Raw genomic sequence first — 20,459 nt, 5'->3', positions numbered from 1 at the left:
AATGGAAGGCAAACAAGACAGCTGGGTTAAGTGGTTAAGTTTCCAATATGGCTGGAGGCAAACAAAAATTAGTCCAGTGTTTACAACAACACACCTGATAGGTGTGATATAAAGCAAATCTAATAGACGTTTTAAAGTCTCTTCTCTTAGAAATGATATATAGAACTTGATATCAAATAATATTCATGCGTGTTACTTTTGACAAAACAGTTACTGTGAAGAATCACATTTACTTCTATATGATATACCAGTAGATTTTTTCCCCTTTGAAATTGATGTACGTGTGATTTAAAGAGCAAATCTCATAGACATAAAGTCTCCTTTTCTCGTAATTAAGACCAGATCTTGGTATCAAATATATCATTTATTCTGACAAAACAAATTTGTACAAAAGTATATGACTTTAAATTTCCAATTATGAAAGGTTTCATCAGTCTCCTCTACAAATATCTTGGATCATGTCTATAATATTTGTACATAAAGACTTTAATGTAAATTTTACACCATCATATGTCCCAAACAATCACATAATTTTTGTACATAATAGTGAGTACCGTGTATAAATCTAAACAGACTTATCTGTTTGCTGCTTGATGCTTCAATATACATAAAACAGAGATTAGTTGAAACAAATTGAAGACTCTACTTTAAATGACACATTTACATTTCTTCTCGTCCCAATGTCTGATTACTTATAATTACAGCGTAGTATCTGTTACATCTCTTTAGAATTATAACCTTTAAATTGTTCATAACACTGAATCTATGGAGTTTTAAAATCGAGCAACATGGATTGAAATTCTAGGATTAAAATTGAAAAGACAAACTCAAGGTTACATGTCAAATTTATAGAAAAGAAGTTGCTTATATTTACAAATTTGAAATCTAACATTGCTTGCCAACATGAAATTGTTAAACGAACCCAGTGCTTTATAAAACCTACTCGATCAGACATTGCCGAGCCAATGCTCGGAATGCGAAGAATCGGCGCAGGGATCGACAAAAAGAAACTACTATTTCTACAAGCTATTATCGCTTTGCCATCAAAAACATTAACAAAACAAATATTTTTGTCGCAATTATACCAGTATTTGGATCAACCTTCTGTACAAACTGGATTTATTCCTGATATTGTAAAGCTTTTGAAAAATTATACTCTTCAATGTCAGTATAACATATGTAAAGGCAGCACAATTTCCCTCCAAAATTATGTTGAAAAGGATAGTTAACTCATCGGTATCTAACAGTGAAAATATGTTATTAAGAGATCGAATGCACGCGGAAGGAGATTTCCTAAGATTCCAATATATACATTGTACATACAGTTCACCTCATATATTATGGAAACTACATTGCACACCCACAACACGATACGTTGCCAAAATGCAAGCCTTTGATCCAACTTGGAATGTAACAGTGTGCGAAAAATGTGAAGAACTGTATATAGATCCCGTCTTACATTTTACTACTAAGTGTCAGCATACGAAATTGGACAGGATTCAATTCATGGAGAAGGTTCTCGCGACATATGGACCGGAAGTGTGCACTTATATTGATGATATATCCCACGAACACTTTTTGAGAATACTGTTTGGAATGGATGGCCAAGATTTCAAAAATATGTTTACCTCAAGGGCAGAATATATGCTGTTTCTTAAAGACGGCGTACAATTTCTGGAAATTTCGTCAAGACATTTTCACCAGTATAAAAACTTGTTCTAAAGAAGCCTTGTTAAATATCCTGTATGTAGACTTTAATAGAATCTGACTACTCATTTGATATGTAAAACTGTAAAGTTTTGAGAAATCGTTTTATTTTGTAAATCTCATCTTTGAGGAATAAAAGAATTGATTGATTGATGATTGATGGATTGAAATTCTAGGATTAAAATTGAAAAGACAAACTCAAGGTTACATGTCAAATTTATAGAAAAGAAGTTGCTTATATTTACAAATTTGAAATCTAACATTGCTTGCCAACATGAAATTAAATATTGCTTGCTGAAATGAAATCTAACATTACTTAATACTGAAATGAAATCTGATGTTGCTTGCTGATATTAAATCTGATGTTGCTTGCTGATATGAAATCTGACATTGCTTTCCAACATGAAAACTAACACTGCTTGCTAAAATGAAATCTGACATTGTTTGCCAAAATGACATCTTACATTGCTTTAAATATGACGTTGCATACTGACATGAAATCCTAATGAATACCAACCTTGATAATGTGCTGTAGTATTTGGGAGTCAATCACTGCTGGGTGTTTGGCTGTAGACCGATACAAATCGACTGTAATCTCCACAGATTTCTCCGCAAATGGCACAAAGTTCATGGTCACCCAGTCAACCTGTTACACAAGATACAAATGTGTAGAGAAGGAAAGGTTAATAGGTCAAAGGTTAGAGATGGAAAGCTTACAAGGTCAAATGTTAGAATAGGAAAGGTTAAAAGGTCAAAGGATGGAGACAGAAAGGTTACAGGGTCAAAGGTTGGAGAAGGAAAGGTTACAAGGTCAAAGGTTAGAGAAGGAAATGGTGCAAGGTCAAAGGTTATAGAAGGAAAGGTTACAAGGTCAAAGGTTAGAGAAGGAAATGTTACTAGGTCAAAGGTTGGAGATGGAAAGGTTACAAGACTAAAAGTATGTAAATTAAAAATAAAAGTTGGATTCATGCACACCTTGTAAAGGTACACATCATATTTTTGTTGCCGTGATAACCACTAGTTACTGCCAGAGATGTAATCATATATCAGTAAGTGATACGTTATGATATTCTATTAATGTTTTTGTATTGGGATTGGACTGGGTCAATAATTGGTGACCAGGTAGATAAATATGTTGAGCATCTGGCTAGTGTTTTGAGGTCCTTATTTCAAATTTGGTGTCGCTGCTACAATATCCTTCAAAGTCCTTGTGGTATTTTCCTGAATACTACACTCATTGATTTTAGTCTCACCTGGGGTCCTTTGACAGATCCAATGGCCTTAGCATCCAGCTGACCATATTTAGGTACTCTGACGCCATACTCTATAAAGGTGAGGAGTTGGTGGAAAATTTCAGGGTACATAGATTGCATAGAGTCTGGCCCACTGTGGATAGCCTGAAATGTAAACATATAATTCTCAGCTTACTTTAATACATGTATGTAAGACACTATGTTTACCTGTATGACTTATACATTATACAGTAAGTTTACCTGTATGACTTATATGTTACATAGTAAGTTTACCTGTATGACTTATATGTTACACAGTAAGTTTACCTGTATGACTTATATGTTACACAGTAAGTTTACCTGTATGACATATACATTACATAGTAAGTTTACCTGTATAACTTATATGTTACACAGTAAGTTTACCTGTATGACTTATATGACTTATATATACCTGTATGACTTATATGTTACACAGTAAGTTTACCTGTATGACTTATATGTTACACAGTAAGTTTACCTGTATGACTTATATGTTACACAGTAAGTTTACCTGTATGACTTATATGTTACACAGTAAGTTTACCTGTATGACTTATATGTTACACAGTAAGTTTACCTGTATGACTTATATGTTACACAGTAATTTTACCTGTATGACTTATATGTTACACAGTAAGTTTACCTGTATGACTTATATGTTACACAGTAAGTTTACCTGTATGACTTATATGTTACACAGTAATTACCTGTATGACTTATCATAGTTTACCTGTATGACTTATATGTTACACAGTATTCTACTGTATACTTATATGTTACACGTAATTTACTGTATGTATGTAATATTTACCTGTATATATATTACATTCTTATGACTTATATTACAGTAAGTTACCTGTATGATTATATGTTACACAGTAATTACTGTATGACTTATATATGTTACACAGTAATTTACCTGTATGACTTATATTTACACAGTAAGTTTACTGTATGTTATATGTTACACGTAATTTACCTGTATGACTTATATGTTACACAGTAAGTTTACCTTATATTATACACTGTATGACTTATATGTTACACAGTAAGTAAGTTATATGTTACACAGTAAGTTACTTACTGTAAATTTTACCTGTATGACTTATATGTTACACAGTAATTTTACCTGTATGACTTATATGTTACACAGTAAGTTTACCTGTATGACTTATATGTTACACAGTAAGTTTACCTGTATGACTTATATGTTACACAGTAAGTTTACCTGTATGACTTATATGTTACACAGTAAGTTTACCTGTATGACTTATATGTTACACAGTAATTTTACCTGTATGACTTATATGTTACACAGTAAGTTTACCTGTATGACTTATATTTTACACAGTAAGTTTACCTGTATGACTTATATGTTACACAGTAAGTTTACCTGTATGACTTATATGTTACACAGTAAGTTTACCTGTATGACTTATATGTTACACAGTAAGTTTACCAGTGTATGACTTATATGTTACACAGTAAGTTTACCTGTATGACTTATATGTTACACAGTAGTTTACCTGTATGACTTATATATTACACAGTAAGTTTACCTGTATGACTTATATGTTACACAGTAATTTTACCTGTATGACTTATATGTTACACAGTAAGTTTACCTGTATGACTTATATGTTACACAGTAAGTTTACCTGTATGACTTATATGTTACACAGTAACATACATATACACCTACATATACCTGAATGCTGTTTGTTAGATGCTATGCCCTGTATGACGTTCGTTAGCCAGTATTAACCTGTTATGATGAGACAGTATACATACCTGTATGACGTTCGTTAGCCAGTATTAACCTGTTATGATGAGACAGCTATACATACCTGTATAAGAGCCTCCATGGACTGTAGTGTGGCCTCCTGTAGGGGTGTGATAGTAACATCAGGGTAGGATGGAATGATAAATGGCGATGCATCACCGTGTACAGGAACCGTCAGTGCGCTCCGTAACACAGTGCAAAGTTTTTGTAAATCAGCACCCACAAATCGTACTTTTATATGCTCAAACAAGGATGGAAAGGTCTGAATCAAGGCAGTGAGAAATGGTTGGGATGGCACATAAACTTTCTCAGATCGGTGTGTAGTTTCAGGTGGTTTTGTTGCATTTGTTCCTATATTTAGCCATACTTTCCAGGCTGTTGCCCATAGTGACGGATCATAGTCCATGTCTGAACTTTGTGACAAGTGACCTTCACCTTCTGTGACTTTATTTTGTTCAGATCTATTCATAATCTCCTCCATGGGAGGAGCCATACTTGGCAGTCCATCCACAACTGATCCGTCTCCTTTTTCCCGGGGATCCCGACTTATTTGGAGAATTTCCTGGAAACTTTTCAGTGCTGCCAGAGACACTTCCGCATTGAGACAAAGGGCAGAGAACTCTATATATTCCAAGAGAAGAGACCAAGCTCTTGGAAAATCTCCAGCTGAATCAAAGCAAGGTCAAATATTAAAATTTGGAACTTTACATGCAGCTTGTCTGTTCATGTAAATATAGACAACAATAGATATGTAATAAAATTGATAACATGATTATTATTTTTTATAATTGACTTTTTCCTAATTATACCAGATAAAACAAAACCTCTTCAAACAACATGCAAATTCTGCATTATAATGCAGTCGAGACCTATAATCTTAAGCTGCAGTATAGATTTAGCTTTCAGTTTGAATGGGTTAATTTACATTCAGAGTTGAAATAAAGACTATAGAAAATAAGCAAAATCCTTTAGTTTTTAATGACCTAAAAGTTTGAAGACGTTTTTGTGTTAAGCGTTGAACTATAGAAAAAGCCATTGAATGGTTTGGCCTTGAAATTGAAATACAAGCCTATCACTTGCAGGGTTTTGTGTTTGAGTACTGACCTATCGTTTGAAGGGTTCTGCGTTTCGAGTTGAAGGTCCTAGCCACTCCTGCAAGTGTGAGGACCCTTGTCTCAGCCCACTGTTTCTCGGCTGTGTCCCTGGAGTGATGGATCAAGATGTTTCCTGTTGCTGCCTCATCCTTCACATTTGACGCAGTGCTTGACAGTTTCTGGACTTTCTCCAGTAACGGGAACAGAACCTGGAGTAATCAGGAGAGGACTGGGTTATGTATGACATAAAATGGTGCACACGTTAATAGAAAAAGAATCATTCACTCTCTTTGGGGTGAGACAGGAGATCTCAACACTTGGGATAAGGTTCTTAAGCTTTTTGAGCCTTGTGTTTGACAACTTGTTTGGAATATAACTCCACAGGTTGAGATTCACTTGTCTGACCCTAAAGGGGGAGAAAGATTCTAATCCTCATACCCATATGAAATCTGAATAGGATGCGACAGAAGGAGACGAGATGGATATATGCCCCCTTTATTTCATGATGGTATGCATAAAAAGGCTTAACTGTTATCAATCTACAAATCTTAACAAAAACATCTTTATCCATGTATTAAAAAATTAAGATTAACAATCATCTTCTTGCTATAAATATGCACCTAAACGCTCGCGTCCTACCTGCCACAGAACCCGTTTCCATGTTTCCTTGTGAAGCAGACCTCCATGAGCCGATATCGTGGAGAACAACGTCTGTCCGGCACTTTTCCTGACAGCGGGCCTCTCGTCCACACACAACTGTCCGAGCTTCATAAATAGACACATCCACAAGGCATCAAATGCAGGCATCCCTAGCTTCTTCTTCTCAGCATCAGTCATATCTTTGTCGAGGTCCGTGTGAATTCGAGTGCGGTTCTGGTAGAAAAAGTCAGCAACATTCCACTAAAAAAAAAAAAAAAAAAAAACAATTTAGGAGACAGAATTCTTAAAAGCAGAAAACATCAAAACCTTCAGTGCATTTAGAACAGTATTTGACAAATGCTCAATTTGTGTATATAAACTGACATATACATATAAATATATTGTCATTCATTTTTGTTGGTTTACATTTTTGGCACTTGTCTTCAAACAAGAAGATTAAGTACAATATACATGTACTAACAAATCTAACTTTCCTGATTTGGTTATGTATGACATTATAAAGAATTTACAAATACATTTTTCAATGATAAATGAGACCACAAGTGTATTACACAAACCATGAAAACACCATCCCATCGTATTACCGGTTATACATTATTTACAGTACTTACCAGTAACCCTATGGCAGTCAGGCTGATGTTCAGTTCTTGGTTCTGCAGCCCGAATTTGGCTGCGACTTCCACACACACTTGTAGATACATACAGGGAATGATGGGAAGAAAATCGGTCACAACCAGTTGCAAACTTTGGAAGGCTGTTTGTATCAGCTTCTCGCTGAAAACAAGAGCATTATATTTATTTTATTAACATGTGTTGTGGTGGAACATGAAGGCATTAATAGCAATACGTCAGTAAAACACAATGATCATAAGATTACTGGTAATTATGCTGTTTTTCCCCTATGACCTTGACCTTGGATCACAGTGGCCGGGTGGCTACGATGTCCCGGCTACATTCTACTCCAGCTTTTTTCCACCTATAAACTTGGCACATGACCCTGGTTGTTAAAAGGATCAATCAAACCAAACCCAAACTTTCCTCTGACTGTTTACCACATGACCTACATACTCATTGCTGTTTCTCCCCATGACCTTGACCCCCCTTGCTTTAATGACCTCATATGTTCCTAATTTTCCCCTGACTTTTCCAGCTATAATTTTGCCACATTCCTATTGCCTTGACCTTCCCCTAACATCAAACATGACCTTCCACAGTTCATATTTCTTTATGACGTAACCTACGCCCCTGGCAGTTTTATTCACCATGACCTTACCAAGCCCTTTGAACTTACCCCTGGTTGTTATTGACAGCCCCTATGACCCCTAACATTAGGGGCCAGCCATGAAGAAGTGTGTCCCCATTGTTGTGTAAGATTTGTAGAACACATTCGAGCTGCCTTTGTCTGATGTCAGCCTGTGGGATGTTCGACAACTCCTGGAGCGGGGCTAACACGGACATCTGTAATTTCTACAACACAGATAAACACTGGGGCTAACATGGACATCTGTAATTTCTACAACATAGATAAACACTGGGGCTAACACGGACATCTGTAATTTCTACAACACAGATAAACACTGATAAACACTGGGGCTAACATGGACATCTGTAATTTCTACAACATAGATAAACACTGGGGCTAACACAGACATCTGTAATTTCTACAACACAGATAAACACTGGGGCTAACACAGACATCTGTAATTTCTACAACACAGATAAACACTGGGGCTAACACAGACATCTGTAATTTCTACAACACAGATAAACACTGGGGCTAACACAGACATCTGTAATTTCTACAACACAGATAAACACTGGGGCTAACACAGACATCTGTAATTTCTACAACATAGATAAACACTGGGGCTAACACAGACATCTGTAATTTATTTCTACAACACAGATAAACACTGGGCTAACAGACATCTGTAATTTCTAAACACAGATAAACATGGGGCTAACACAGACATCTGTAATTTCTACAACACAGATAAACACTGGGGCTAACACAGACATCTGTAATTTCTACAACACAGATAAACACTGGGGCTAACACAGACATCTGTAATTTCTACAACACAGATAAACACTGGGGCTAACACAGACATCTGTAATTTCTACAACACAGATAAACACTGGGGCTAACACAGACATCTGTAATTTCTACAACACAGATAAACACTGGGGCTAACACAGACATCTGTAATTTCTACAACACAGATAAACACTGGGGCTAACACAGACATCTGTAATTTCTACAACACAGATAAACACTGGGGCTAACACAGGACATCTGTAATTTCTACAACACAGATAAACACTGGGGCTAACACAGACATCTGTAATTTCTACAACACAGATAAACACTGGGGCTAACACAGACATCTGTAATTTCTACAACACAGATAAACACTGGGGCTAACACAGACATCTGTAATTTCTACAACACAGATAAACACTGGGGCTAACACAGACATCTGTAATTTCTACAACACAGATAAACACTGGGGCTAACACAGACATCTGTAATTTCTACAACACAGATAAACACTGGGGCTAACACAGACATCTGTAATTTCTACAACACAGATAAACAGTGGGGCTACCACAGACATCTGTAATTTCTACAACACAGATAAACACTGGGGCTAACATGGACATCTGTAATTTCTACAACACAGATAAACACTGGGGCTACCACAGACATCTGTAATTTCTACAACACAGATAAACACTGGGGCTAACACAGACATCTGTAATTTCTACAACACAGATAAACACTGGGGCTAACACAGACATCTGTAATTTCTACAACACAGATAAACACTGGGGCTAACACAGACATCTGTAATTTCTACAACACAGATAAACACTGGGGCTAACACAGACATCTGTAATTTCTACAACACAGATAAACACTGGGGCTAACACAGACATCTGTAATTTCTACAACACAGATAAACACTGGGGCTAACACAGACATCTGTAATTTCTACAACACAGATAAACACTGGGGCTAACACAGACATCTGTAATTTCTACAACACAGATAAACACTGGGGCTAACACAGACATCTGTAATTTCTACAACACAGATAAACACTGGGGCTAACACAGACATCTGTAATTTCTACAACACAGATAAACGCTGGGGCTAACACAGACATCTGTAATTTCTACAACACAGATAAATACTGGGGCTAACACAGACATCTGTAATTTCTACAACACAGATAAATACTGGGGCTAACACAGACATCTATGCCGTAAGTTTGTCGATAGTTTTTATATCTAGAGAAGACAACCACAATTTATTATAATAGCATGATAGTAATCTTTTAAAGTTATATGTGCTGTAACTGGGCGAAAATTTTGACATGCTATTTTTTCATTGTTTATCTATTAAAAACCATCAGGTTTGATGAATAAAGCTTTTAAAATCATTCAAATGGCTTCAGATGACTTATATAAACGTTAGTTATAACACAGAAATTTTGTACTGTAAAATTGTTGTTTTTATGCCTTAAATATGTTTACATGGAAAAATACCTGCACAAATCACTTTATAATTACTAATAACATTGTAAAAATGTGTAATGAAATTGAAGACCACAATTTGGCTTCATGGTCTCACCGTATGTACTCATTTCACTTCACTATTGATGTAAATAAATGATTTTTGGCAGTACTGCCAAAAATCATTTTCAGCTCTTATTTGTACATGTAAAATTAAAACCTTTGCATTGAAAGTATTGTAGTTTTCAAAAAGTTGGTAATTTTTGGTGATGAATAACATATTAAAAACTGCTCTTGATTCGTGAGTATGAAAAATACGGCACATATAACTTTAAATCACAAAAGACCAATTAGAACAGAAGAAATCATTTCGTTTCACTATTGCTAAAGTCTAAATTAAAATGAAAATCCATGTTCTATCAAAAATAATATGAGAATAAGTTGTCTGGAAAATGACAAATGACAACGTTTAATTTCCTGACCGATTTTAAGGTCTGGGGAAAATTCTAATTAACAACATAAATCATCTGTGATGTAAGGGAGATAAGTCACAAACATATGAACAACACTTGCTTTTATTAGGATTTTTTTTACTTCATTTCACGACTCACTTCATTTCCCAACAGATTTTAAAGGTCTGGGAAAAATTTAATAAACTTTGTGATATAAGGGAGATAACTCACACAGGAGATGTTTACTATATTATATTGCAGCCTGTCAGTTCATTCATGTATCAGCACGATGTATAAACCAATTTCTGAGTCCGATATATCACTACAGTTATTTAAATTGACTGTGAGTAGATGTACTCACTGTCTGATGGTGTATTCCCCATTTATACATCAAAGGAGGAGAAATCTTCACACAAAAGAATTCATCTGACGATAATATTTACAAAAACGTTTTTATTTTCAATTTTGTCTAGATTTAATTTGATTTTAGAATTAGGGCAGGTTGCAGCATGCTATCATTATTGACAGGCTGTAAAATGTGCCTGATAGGACTCTGAGTTTGTTTCTGATGTTATAGATTAAACCTGATTTAGCGTAATTAAAGTAGGATAAAATCATAATGTACATATTCAACACATATCAAGTCATTACATCACCAAAACAGCTCATTAAAAACATAACATAAGAGAAATTCTTTTTAGCTGAAATGGTTTAGCGTTAAAGCTAGTCAGTTCAGTCTCTGGTGGAAGCAGTTATTAAATTTATCTAAAATCCTGTACTGTTACATGTTTTCCAGTAAATTTATTTCTATTAGGGACAAATCCCGTTTCCATTTTCTCTAAACAACCCCCTCTATATGAAGACCACCTGTTTAATATCACATTCTTAGGGGCCCAAATAGTCAATTTCATGTGTAAAAGAGACCGTCTCTGCAGGTCAGTGTGATTAGTCAGTTTTTTTTCTCCTGAACTGTCATCAATTTTGTTATGACATCTAGGGGTGGCTATAATGACAGTGATAGTAACCCCTCAAATATTGAGGATGGTATGTCATATGACAATGATCAAAGGTGATCAATGTGATCCAATATTTTACAGTGATCTATTAGTAGCTGAGCATTCTGATAACTATGGCTCACATGTAAGGCCAAACCAATCTGAGTTATCCCCCCTTGGTCAGAAAAAAAATCACGGTTAGCTTTACAGCATGCATGGAAGTATAAATACACACATATCTCAGGGAAATAGTTTACCCCCATTGGGCCCCGCCCCTCCAGCCCCTAGGGAGGGGGGCTGTCAGAGCCAAGATTTACACAAACTCTGTTCCCCTTACCCTAAGGACTAAGAATGTTTCTGGCCAAATTGGGTAATCATTTAATGTTTCTGGCCAAATTGGGTAATCATTTAAATATACTGCTCCAGCGTTAGAAACAAAAAACACTTTCCAATGCAGTATTAAAATTTTGTTTATCAATGCAGTATTATTTTAACATTGAGATGAATTAATGCACTTCCACTGTCAACCAACTATAAAAGCCAAATGGTTGTTTCCCTGAAAGGAATATTGTCGGAGATAATGAAAACAGAAATATTATAACTTTAAAAAAAAAAAAAAAAATTGAAAACTGGAAATCATAACAGAAATACATTGTTTCTCAAGATATTATTACAACAGTGAAGAAAAACAGACAAAAGTCTTCATTATATTTTCAAAATTAAATAAAAATTCTTGGAAGGTAATCTTTAAAATTGCATCGTAACTTAAGTTACTGTGACAAAGTTGATATCATTCTATGGCAATCTGTCATGGAGCAGGTCTGATAAACTGCCGGTTGTGTGGGCTTTGGACGACGTTACATTATCACAAGCATTGTGTAGGTATGTATTATATCCTAGGAGAAGTAGATTTAAACTCCACCTTATATTTGAGGTAATGCTGTAAGGATATAATGATGCGTCTGCTTCACTGCTTATTTTCCTGTAAGTATGTGTTACGGAGATATACCCCCGCAGAACTCTTCAGGATTCAGTTTACCAAGGACAAGCTTGCATTTACTAATGAATTTTTATTTCACCAATACCAATGATTGTCACGATAAATCTGCATCATAGCTCTTCATTGAAGAAACAACCTTCAAAAGACCTTGTAAAATATACGCTCGGTGATGGGAATTCTTGTCTTACGGAAGAACAAAAAACAATTTGTAAAAGAAAGAATGGCTACATATATTGGTTGGAATTATTCACAAGGGATTTTGCTATATTTAAGATCAAAAATATTGAGAAAATATTTTTGTATGATCTTGTCTCTTACTGAACAGGAAGAAAACTATGATAAGCAATTTTACAAACATGTATTAATGTTGATAAAAATCACAGAGCTGGATCCTGTGGGTGTCTCACAATGGAGCTTTTTATCTGTGGAAAACTGATTTCTTCAAATCATAAATTTCTGAAGACAATCTATTATTTCAGAATTGATTTATTAATAAGTATTTTTACTTTATAAATAGTTTTCATTGTAAATTAATTTTCTGAACCATTTTTTAAAGTTCCATTTTAGGATCTCTATAAATATTCTTTAAATATCTTGTAATATTATTGTTAGTCAATTTCTTAGCTTTCTTTCTTCAGCTACTCAATTGAGTGATTTCAGCTTTTCAAAGAATATTTGCAAAGACTAACTCTTGAAGAATAAAATTTGAAATAATATAAATGTATTTTCCATCTATGTGAGGTACCATATTTTCCCTAAGAAAGGCGCCGGGCGCAGGTAATTGGCCAATGGGGTTGGCATTATTCGAGATCATTTTTAGATGTTTTTTCTGAAACAGACTATTGTCACCTTGCTTTTAGTTTACTATTTTTCTGGAACTTACTATAGCTAACTAACGTTTTTTAAGACAAGTAAGTATTGATATTACCTAATTAAGAAGAAAAGTATGCACCAGAAGTATCAAACATTGGTTAAATATGTCTGTTTCACCGAATTTTGACATTTCATGCTAGTCTGTTTGTTTACCATGTGTACACAAAATGGCAGACTGTGCTTTCCATTGCTACTTTCGTTTTGTGGTAGACGGGAAATACCGACAAGAGTACATAATAAAAATACTTAGAAATTATAACATTACTGTTATTCAGGAACCTTTATACAGTATGTATTCATAAAACCTGTATAGACATCGCTAAAATGTTGTTGCCAGTTAGCCATCATCATACGTGTGTGGACATTCAAGTGACACTCGGCAAAAATATCCTTAGTTGTCCGATGCAATAAATTTAGTTCTTATACAAGATGATATAGATATGTTAAGCATCAAACTGATGTGAAACAGAATTTTGTTTAGCACCAAAGAAAAATCGTCACCCCACACCTGTAAAGTGTCTTCGCCAGACCTATACCTTGCACTATTAAGAGTTCCCCCACAAATGTAGGCAGTCCCCCCCCCCCTCCTGACCAACCCATCCCCCAGTCCTGTACCCTGCACTATTAAGAGTTCCCCCACACATGTAGGCAGTCTCCCCCCCCCCCCTGACCAACCCATCCCCCAGTCCTGTACCCTGCATTATTAAGAGTTCCCCCAAACATGTAGGCAGTCTCTCCCTCCCCCCCTTGACCAACCCATCCCCCAGTCCTGTACCCTGCACTATTAAGAGTTTCCCCAAACATGTAGGCAGTCTCTCCCTCCCCCCCTGACCAACCCATCCCCCAGTCCTGTACCCTGCACTATTAAGAGTTCCCCCACACATGTAGGCAGTCTCCCCCTCCCCCCTGACCAACCCATCCCCCAGTCCTGTACCCTGCACTATTAAGAGTTCCCCCACACATAGAGGCAGTCTCCCCCCCCCCCTCCTGACCAACCCATCCCCCAGTCCTGTACCCTGCACTATTAAGAGTTCCCCCAAACATGTAGGCAGTCTCTCCCTCCCCCCTTGACCAACCCATCCCCCAGTCCTGTACCCTGCACTATTAAGAGTTCCCCCACACATAGAGGCAGTCTCCCCCCCCTCCTGACCAACCCATCCCCCAGTCCTGTACCCTGCACTATTAAGAGTTCCCCCAAACATGTAGGCAGTCTCTCTCCCTCCCCCCTTGACCAACCCAACCCCCAGTCCTGTACCCTGCACTATTAAGAGTTCCCCCACACATAGAGGCAGTCTCCCCCCTCCTGACCAACCCATCCCCCAGTCCTGTACCCTGCACTATTAAGAGTTCCCCCACACATATAGGCAGTGTCCCCCCCTCCTGACCAACCCATTCCCCCAGTCCTGTACCCTGCACTATTAAGAGTTCCCCCAAACATGTAGGCAGTCTCCCCATCCCCCCTGACCAACCCAACCCCCAGTCCTGTACCCTGCACTATTAAGAGTTCCCCCACACATAGAGGCAGTCTCCCCCCCTCCTGACCAACCCATCCCCCAGTCCTGTACCCTGCATTATTAAGAGATCCCCCACACATATAGGCAGTGTCCCCCCTCCTGACCAACCCATCCCCCAGTCCTGTACCCTGCACTATTAAGAGTTCCCCCACACATGTAGGCAGTCTCCCCCTCCCCCCCCCCTGACCAACCCATCCCCCAGTCCTGTACCATGCACTAATAAGAGTTCCCCCCACACATAGAGGCAGTCTCCCCCCCCCTGACCAACCCATCCCCAAGTCCTGTACCCTGCACTATTAAGAGTTCCCCAAACATGTAGGCAGTCTCCCCCTCCCCCCCCTTGACCCACCCATCCCCCAGTCCTGTACCCTGCACTATTAAGAGTTCCCCCACACATGTAGGCAGTCTCCCCCTCCCCCCTTGACCAACCCATCCCCCAGTCCTGTACCCTGCACTATTAAGAGTTCCCCCAAACATATAGGCAGTGTCCCCCCCTCCTGACCAACCCATCCCCCAGTCCTGTACCCTGCACTATTAAGAGTTCCCCCACACATGTAGGCAGTCTCCCCCCCTGACCAACCCATCCCCCAGTCCTGTACCCTGCACTATTAAGAGTTCCCCCACACATGTAGACAGTCTCTCTGACAATTGATATTCAGACCAAACTGAACCATTTGTCACAATAATAGCCAACCCTAAGTACTGTAGACTGTCCTGAGGGGGAAAAAGTCATTCTCCCAAATAGCAGAGAAAACAATTCCAATGTATACATCATTCACTTGAGGAATACCTTAAATTCTGTTACTTTGTATTTTTTACGTTAGGTGATGACTCTGTGTTGTGTTGGGGTTTGGATTGTGTGTGGTAACCATCCATCTCCGTCTCTTTAACAAATTCTACCCAGCATGCCATTCTCCACACCCATTATACGGGAATGGTTGTGGCTTCACTGATACAAACCCCAAATACTTTGTTACCTTACTGACTATAATTGACGTCAAGGGAAATTGGGAAAGAAAAAAAAGGAAATTTCATTATCAGTGTTTTTATAAAGAATTGAGACATCTGTTCCTGTGAATTCACTGCCATTATGAACAGATTACGTTTACCTACATACAGCAGGTAGGTGTTAGGTGTACTTTTAGTCCAACACATACAGCAAAGTGTTGTTTATTGTCATATAAACACTTACAGCAAAGTGTTGTTTATTGTCATAGAAACTGTTACAGCAAAGTGTTGTTTATGGTCATAGAAACACTTACAGCAAAGTGTTGTTTATGGTCATAGAAACACTTACAGCAAAGTGTTGTTTATTGTCATAGAAACACTTACAGCAAAGTGTTGTTTATTGCCATAGAAACACTTACGGCAAAGTGTTGTTTATTGTCATAGAGATACTAAGAGCAAAGTGTTGTTTATGGTCATAGAAACACTTACAGCAAAGTGTTGTTTATGGTCATAGAAACACTTACAGCAAAGTGTTGTTTATGGTCATAGAAACACTTACAGCAAAGTGTTGTTTATTGTCATAGAAACACTTACAGCAAAGTGTTGTTTATTGTCATAGAAACACTTACAACAAAGTGTTGTTTATTGTCATAGAAACACTTACAGCAAAGTGTTGTTTATTGTCATAGAAACACTTACAGCAAAGTGTTGTTTATTGTCATAGAAACACTTACAGCAAAGTGTTGTTTATGGTCATAGAAACACTTACAGCAAAGTGTTGTTTATTGTCATAGAAACACTTACAGCAAAGTGTTGTTTATTGTCATAGAAACACTTACAGCAAAGTGTTGTTTATTGTCATAGAAACACTTACAGCAAAGTGTTGTTTATTGTCATAGAGACACTTACAACAAAGTGTTGTTTATTGTCATAGAGACACTTACAGCAAAATATTGTTTATTGTCATAGAAACACTTACAGCAAAACGTTGTTTATTGTCATAGAAACACTTACAACAAAGTGTTGTTTGTTGTCATAGAGACACTGATAGCAAAACCTTGTTTATTGTCATAGAGACACTTACAGCAAAACGTTGGTTATTGTCATAGAAACACTTACAGCAAAGTGTTTATTGTTATAGAGACACTGATAGCAAAACGTTGTTTATTGTCATAGAGACACTTAAAGCAAAACGTTGGTTATTGTCATAGAAACACTGATAGCAAAGTGTTTATTGTCATAGAGACACTGATAGCAAAATGTTGTTTATTTTATAGAGACATTTACAGCAAAACGTTGTTTATTGTCATAGAAACACTTACAGCAAAGTGTTGTTTATTGTCATAGAGACACTGATAGCAAAACGTTGTTTATTGTCATAGAGACACTTAAAGCAAAACGTTGGTTATTGTCATAGAAACACTGATAGCAAAGTGTTTATTGTCATAGAGACACTGATAGCAAAATGTTGTTTATTTTATAGAGACATTTACAGCAAAACGTTGTTTATTGTCATAGAAACACTTACAGCAAAGTGTTGTTTATTGTCATAGAGATACTTACAGCAAAACATTGTTTATTGTCATGGAAACACTTCCAATAAAGTGTTGTTTATTATCATAGAGACACTTACAGCAAAGTTTTGTTTATTATCATAGAAACACTTACAGCAAAGTGTTGTTTATGGTCATAGAAACACTTACAGCAAAGTGTTGTTTATTGTCATAAAAACACTTACAGCAAAGTGTTGTTTATGGTCATAGAAACACTAACAGCAAAGTGTTGTTTATTGTCATAGAAACACTTACAACAAAGTGTTGTTTATTGTCATAAAGATACTTACAGCAAAACGTTGTTTATTGTCATAGAAACACTTACAGCAAAGTGTTGTCTATGGTCATAGAAACACTTACAGCAAAGTGTTGTTTATGGTCATAGAAACACTTACAGCAAAGTGTTGTTTATTGTCATAGAAACACTTACAGCAAAGTGTTGTTTATTGTCATAGAAACACTTACAGCAAAGTGTTGTTTATTGTCATAGAGATACTTACAACAAAGTGTTGTTTATTGTCACAGAGACACTTACAGCAAAATATTGTTTATTGTCATAGAAACACTTACAGCAAAACGTTTATTGTCATAGAAACACTTACAACAAAGTGTTATTTATTGTCATAGAGACACTGATAGCAAAACCTTGTTTATTGTCATAGAGACACTTACAGCAAAGTGTTGTTTATTGTCATAGAAACACTTACAGCAAAGTGTTGTTTATTGTCATAGAAACTCTTACAGCAAAGTGTTGTTTATTGTCATAGAAACACTTACAGCAAAGTGTTGTTTATGGTCATAGAAACACTTACAGCAAAGTGTTGTTTATTGTCATAGAAACACTTACAGCAAAGTTTTGTTTATTATCATAGAGAAACTTACAACAAAGTGTTGTTTATTGTCATAGAAACACTTACAGCAAAGTTTTGTTTATTGTCATAGAAACACTTACAGCAAAGTGTTGTTTATTATCATAGATATACTTACAGCAAAGTTTTGTTTATTGTCATAGAAATACTTACAGCAAAATGTTGTTTATTGTCATAGAAACACTTACAGCAAAGTTTTGTTTATTGTCATAGAGATACTTAAAGCAAAATGTGTTTATTGTCATAGAAACACTTACAGCAAAGTGTTGTTTATTGTCATAGAAACACTTACAGCAAAGTGTTGTTTATTGTCATAGAAACACTTACAGCAAAGTGTTGTTTATTGTCATAGAAACACTTACAGCAAAGTGTTGTTTATTGTCATAGAAACACTTACAGCAAAGTGTTGTTTATGGTCATAGAAACACTTACAGCAAAGTGTTGTTTATTGTCATAGAAACACTTACAGCAAAGTGTTGTTAACTGTCATATAGACACTTACAACAAAGTGTTGTTTACTGTCATAGAGACACTTACAACAAAGTGTTGTTTATTGTCATAGAGACACTTACAGCAAAATATTGTTTATTGTCATAGAAACACTTACAGCAAAACGTTGTTTATTGTCATAGAAACACTTACAACAAAGTGTTGTTTGTTGTCATAGAGACACTGATAGCAAAACCTTGTTTATTGTCATAGAGACACTTACAGCAAAACGTTGGTTATTGTCATAGAAACACTCACAGCAAAGTGTTTATTGTCATAGAGACACTGATAGCAAAACGTTGTTTATTGTCATAGAGACACTTACAGCAAAACGTTGGTTATTGTCATAGAAACACTGATAGCAAAGTGTTTATTGTCATAGAGACACTGATAGCAAAACGTTGTTTATTGTCATAGAGACACTTACAGCAAAACGTTGTTTATTGTCATAGAAACACTTACAGCAAAGTGTTGTTTATTGTCATAGAGATACTTACAGCAAAACATTGTTTATTGTCATGGAAACACTTCCAATAAAGTGTTGTTTATTATCATAGAGACACTTACAGCAAAGTTTTGTTTATTATCATAGAAACACTTACAGCAAAGTGTTGTTTATGGTCATAGAAACACTTACAGCAAAGTTTTGTTTATTATCATAAACACACTTACAGCAAAGTGTTGTTTATGGTCATAGAAACACTAACAGCAAAGTGTTGTTTATTGTCATAGAAACACTTACAACAAAGTGTTGTTTATTGTCATAAAGATATTTACAGCAAAACGTTGTTTATTGTCATAGAAACACTTACAGCAAAGTGTTGTCTATGGTCATAGAAACACTTACAGCAAAGTGTTGTTTATGGTCATAGAAAACACTTACAGCAAAGTGTTGTTTATTGTCATAGAAACACTTACAGCAAAGTGTTGTTTATTGTCATAGAAACACTTACAGCAAAGTGTTGTTTATTGTCATAGAGACACTTACAACAAAGTGTTGTTTTATTGTCACAGAGACACTTACAGCAAAATATTGTTTATTGTCATAGAAACACTTACAGCAAAACGTTTATTGTCATAGAAACACTTACAACAAAGTGTTATTTATTGTCATAGAGACACTGATAGCAAAACGTTGTTTATTGTCATAGAGACACTTACAGCAAATCGTTGTTTATTGTCATAGAAACACTTACAGCAAAGTGTTTATTGTCATAGAGACACTGATAGCAAAACGTTGTTTATTTTATAGAGACTTTTACAGCAAAACGTTGTTTATTGTCATAGAAACACTTACAGCAAAGTGTTGTTTATTGTCATAGAGATACAGCAAAACATTGTTTATTGTCATGGAAACACTTCCAATAAAGTGTTGTTTATTATCATAGAGACACTTACAGCAAAGTTTTGTTTATCATCATAGAAACACTTACAGCAAAGTGTTGTTTATGGTCATAGAAACACTTACAGCAAAGTGTTGTTTATTGTCATAGAAACACTTACAGCAAAGTGTTGTTTATTGTCATAGAGATACTTACAGCAAAGTGTTGTTTATGGTCATAGAAACACTTACAGCAAAGTTTTGTTTATTGTCATAGAAACACTTACAGCAAAGTGTTGTTTATTGTCATAGAAACACTTACAGCAAAGTGTTGTTTATTGTCATAGATACACTTACAGCAAAGTGTTGTTTATTATCATAGAGAAACTTACAACAAAGTGTTGTTTA

General features: G+C 36.0%; 1 protein-coding gene across 3 annotated transcripts in view; it reads right to left on the bottom strand.

Annotated features, from left to right (window-relative positions):
* The window catches only part of LOC138336414 (protein MON2 homolog), a 576,914-nt gene that overhangs the window by 22,231 nt on the left and 534,224 nt on the right, over window positions 1-20,459 (bottom strand). For all 3 annotated transcript variants that reach the window (XM_069285900.1, XM_069285901.1, XM_069285902.1), the window contains 7 exons: window positions 7,810-7,985; window positions 7,130-7,292; window positions 6,498-6,758; window positions 5,869-6,067; window positions 4,829-5,430; window positions 2,961-3,104; window positions 2,225-2,353 (listed from right to left, as the gene is read on the bottom strand). In XM_069285900.1, the coding sequence (XP_069142001.1) occupies window positions 2,225-2,353; window positions 2,961-3,104; window positions 4,829-5,430; window positions 5,869-6,067; window positions 6,498-6,758; window positions 7,130-7,292; window positions 7,810-7,985 (1,674 nt within the window). The remainder of the gene's footprint in view (window positions 1-2,224; window positions 2,354-2,960; window positions 3,105-4,828; window positions 5,431-5,868; window positions 6,068-6,497; window positions 6,759-7,129; window positions 7,293-7,809; window positions 7,986-20,459) is intronic.

Source organism: Argopecten irradians, chromosome 12 (assembly GCF_041381155.1).
Source record: "Argopecten irradians isolate NY chromosome 12, Ai_NY, whole genome shotgun sequence".
NCBI classification, from domain to species: domain Eukaryota; kingdom Metazoa; phylum Mollusca; class Bivalvia; order Pectinida; family Pectinidae; genus Argopecten; species Argopecten irradians.
This window is presented reverse-complemented; position numbering and strand designations above follow the sequence as displayed.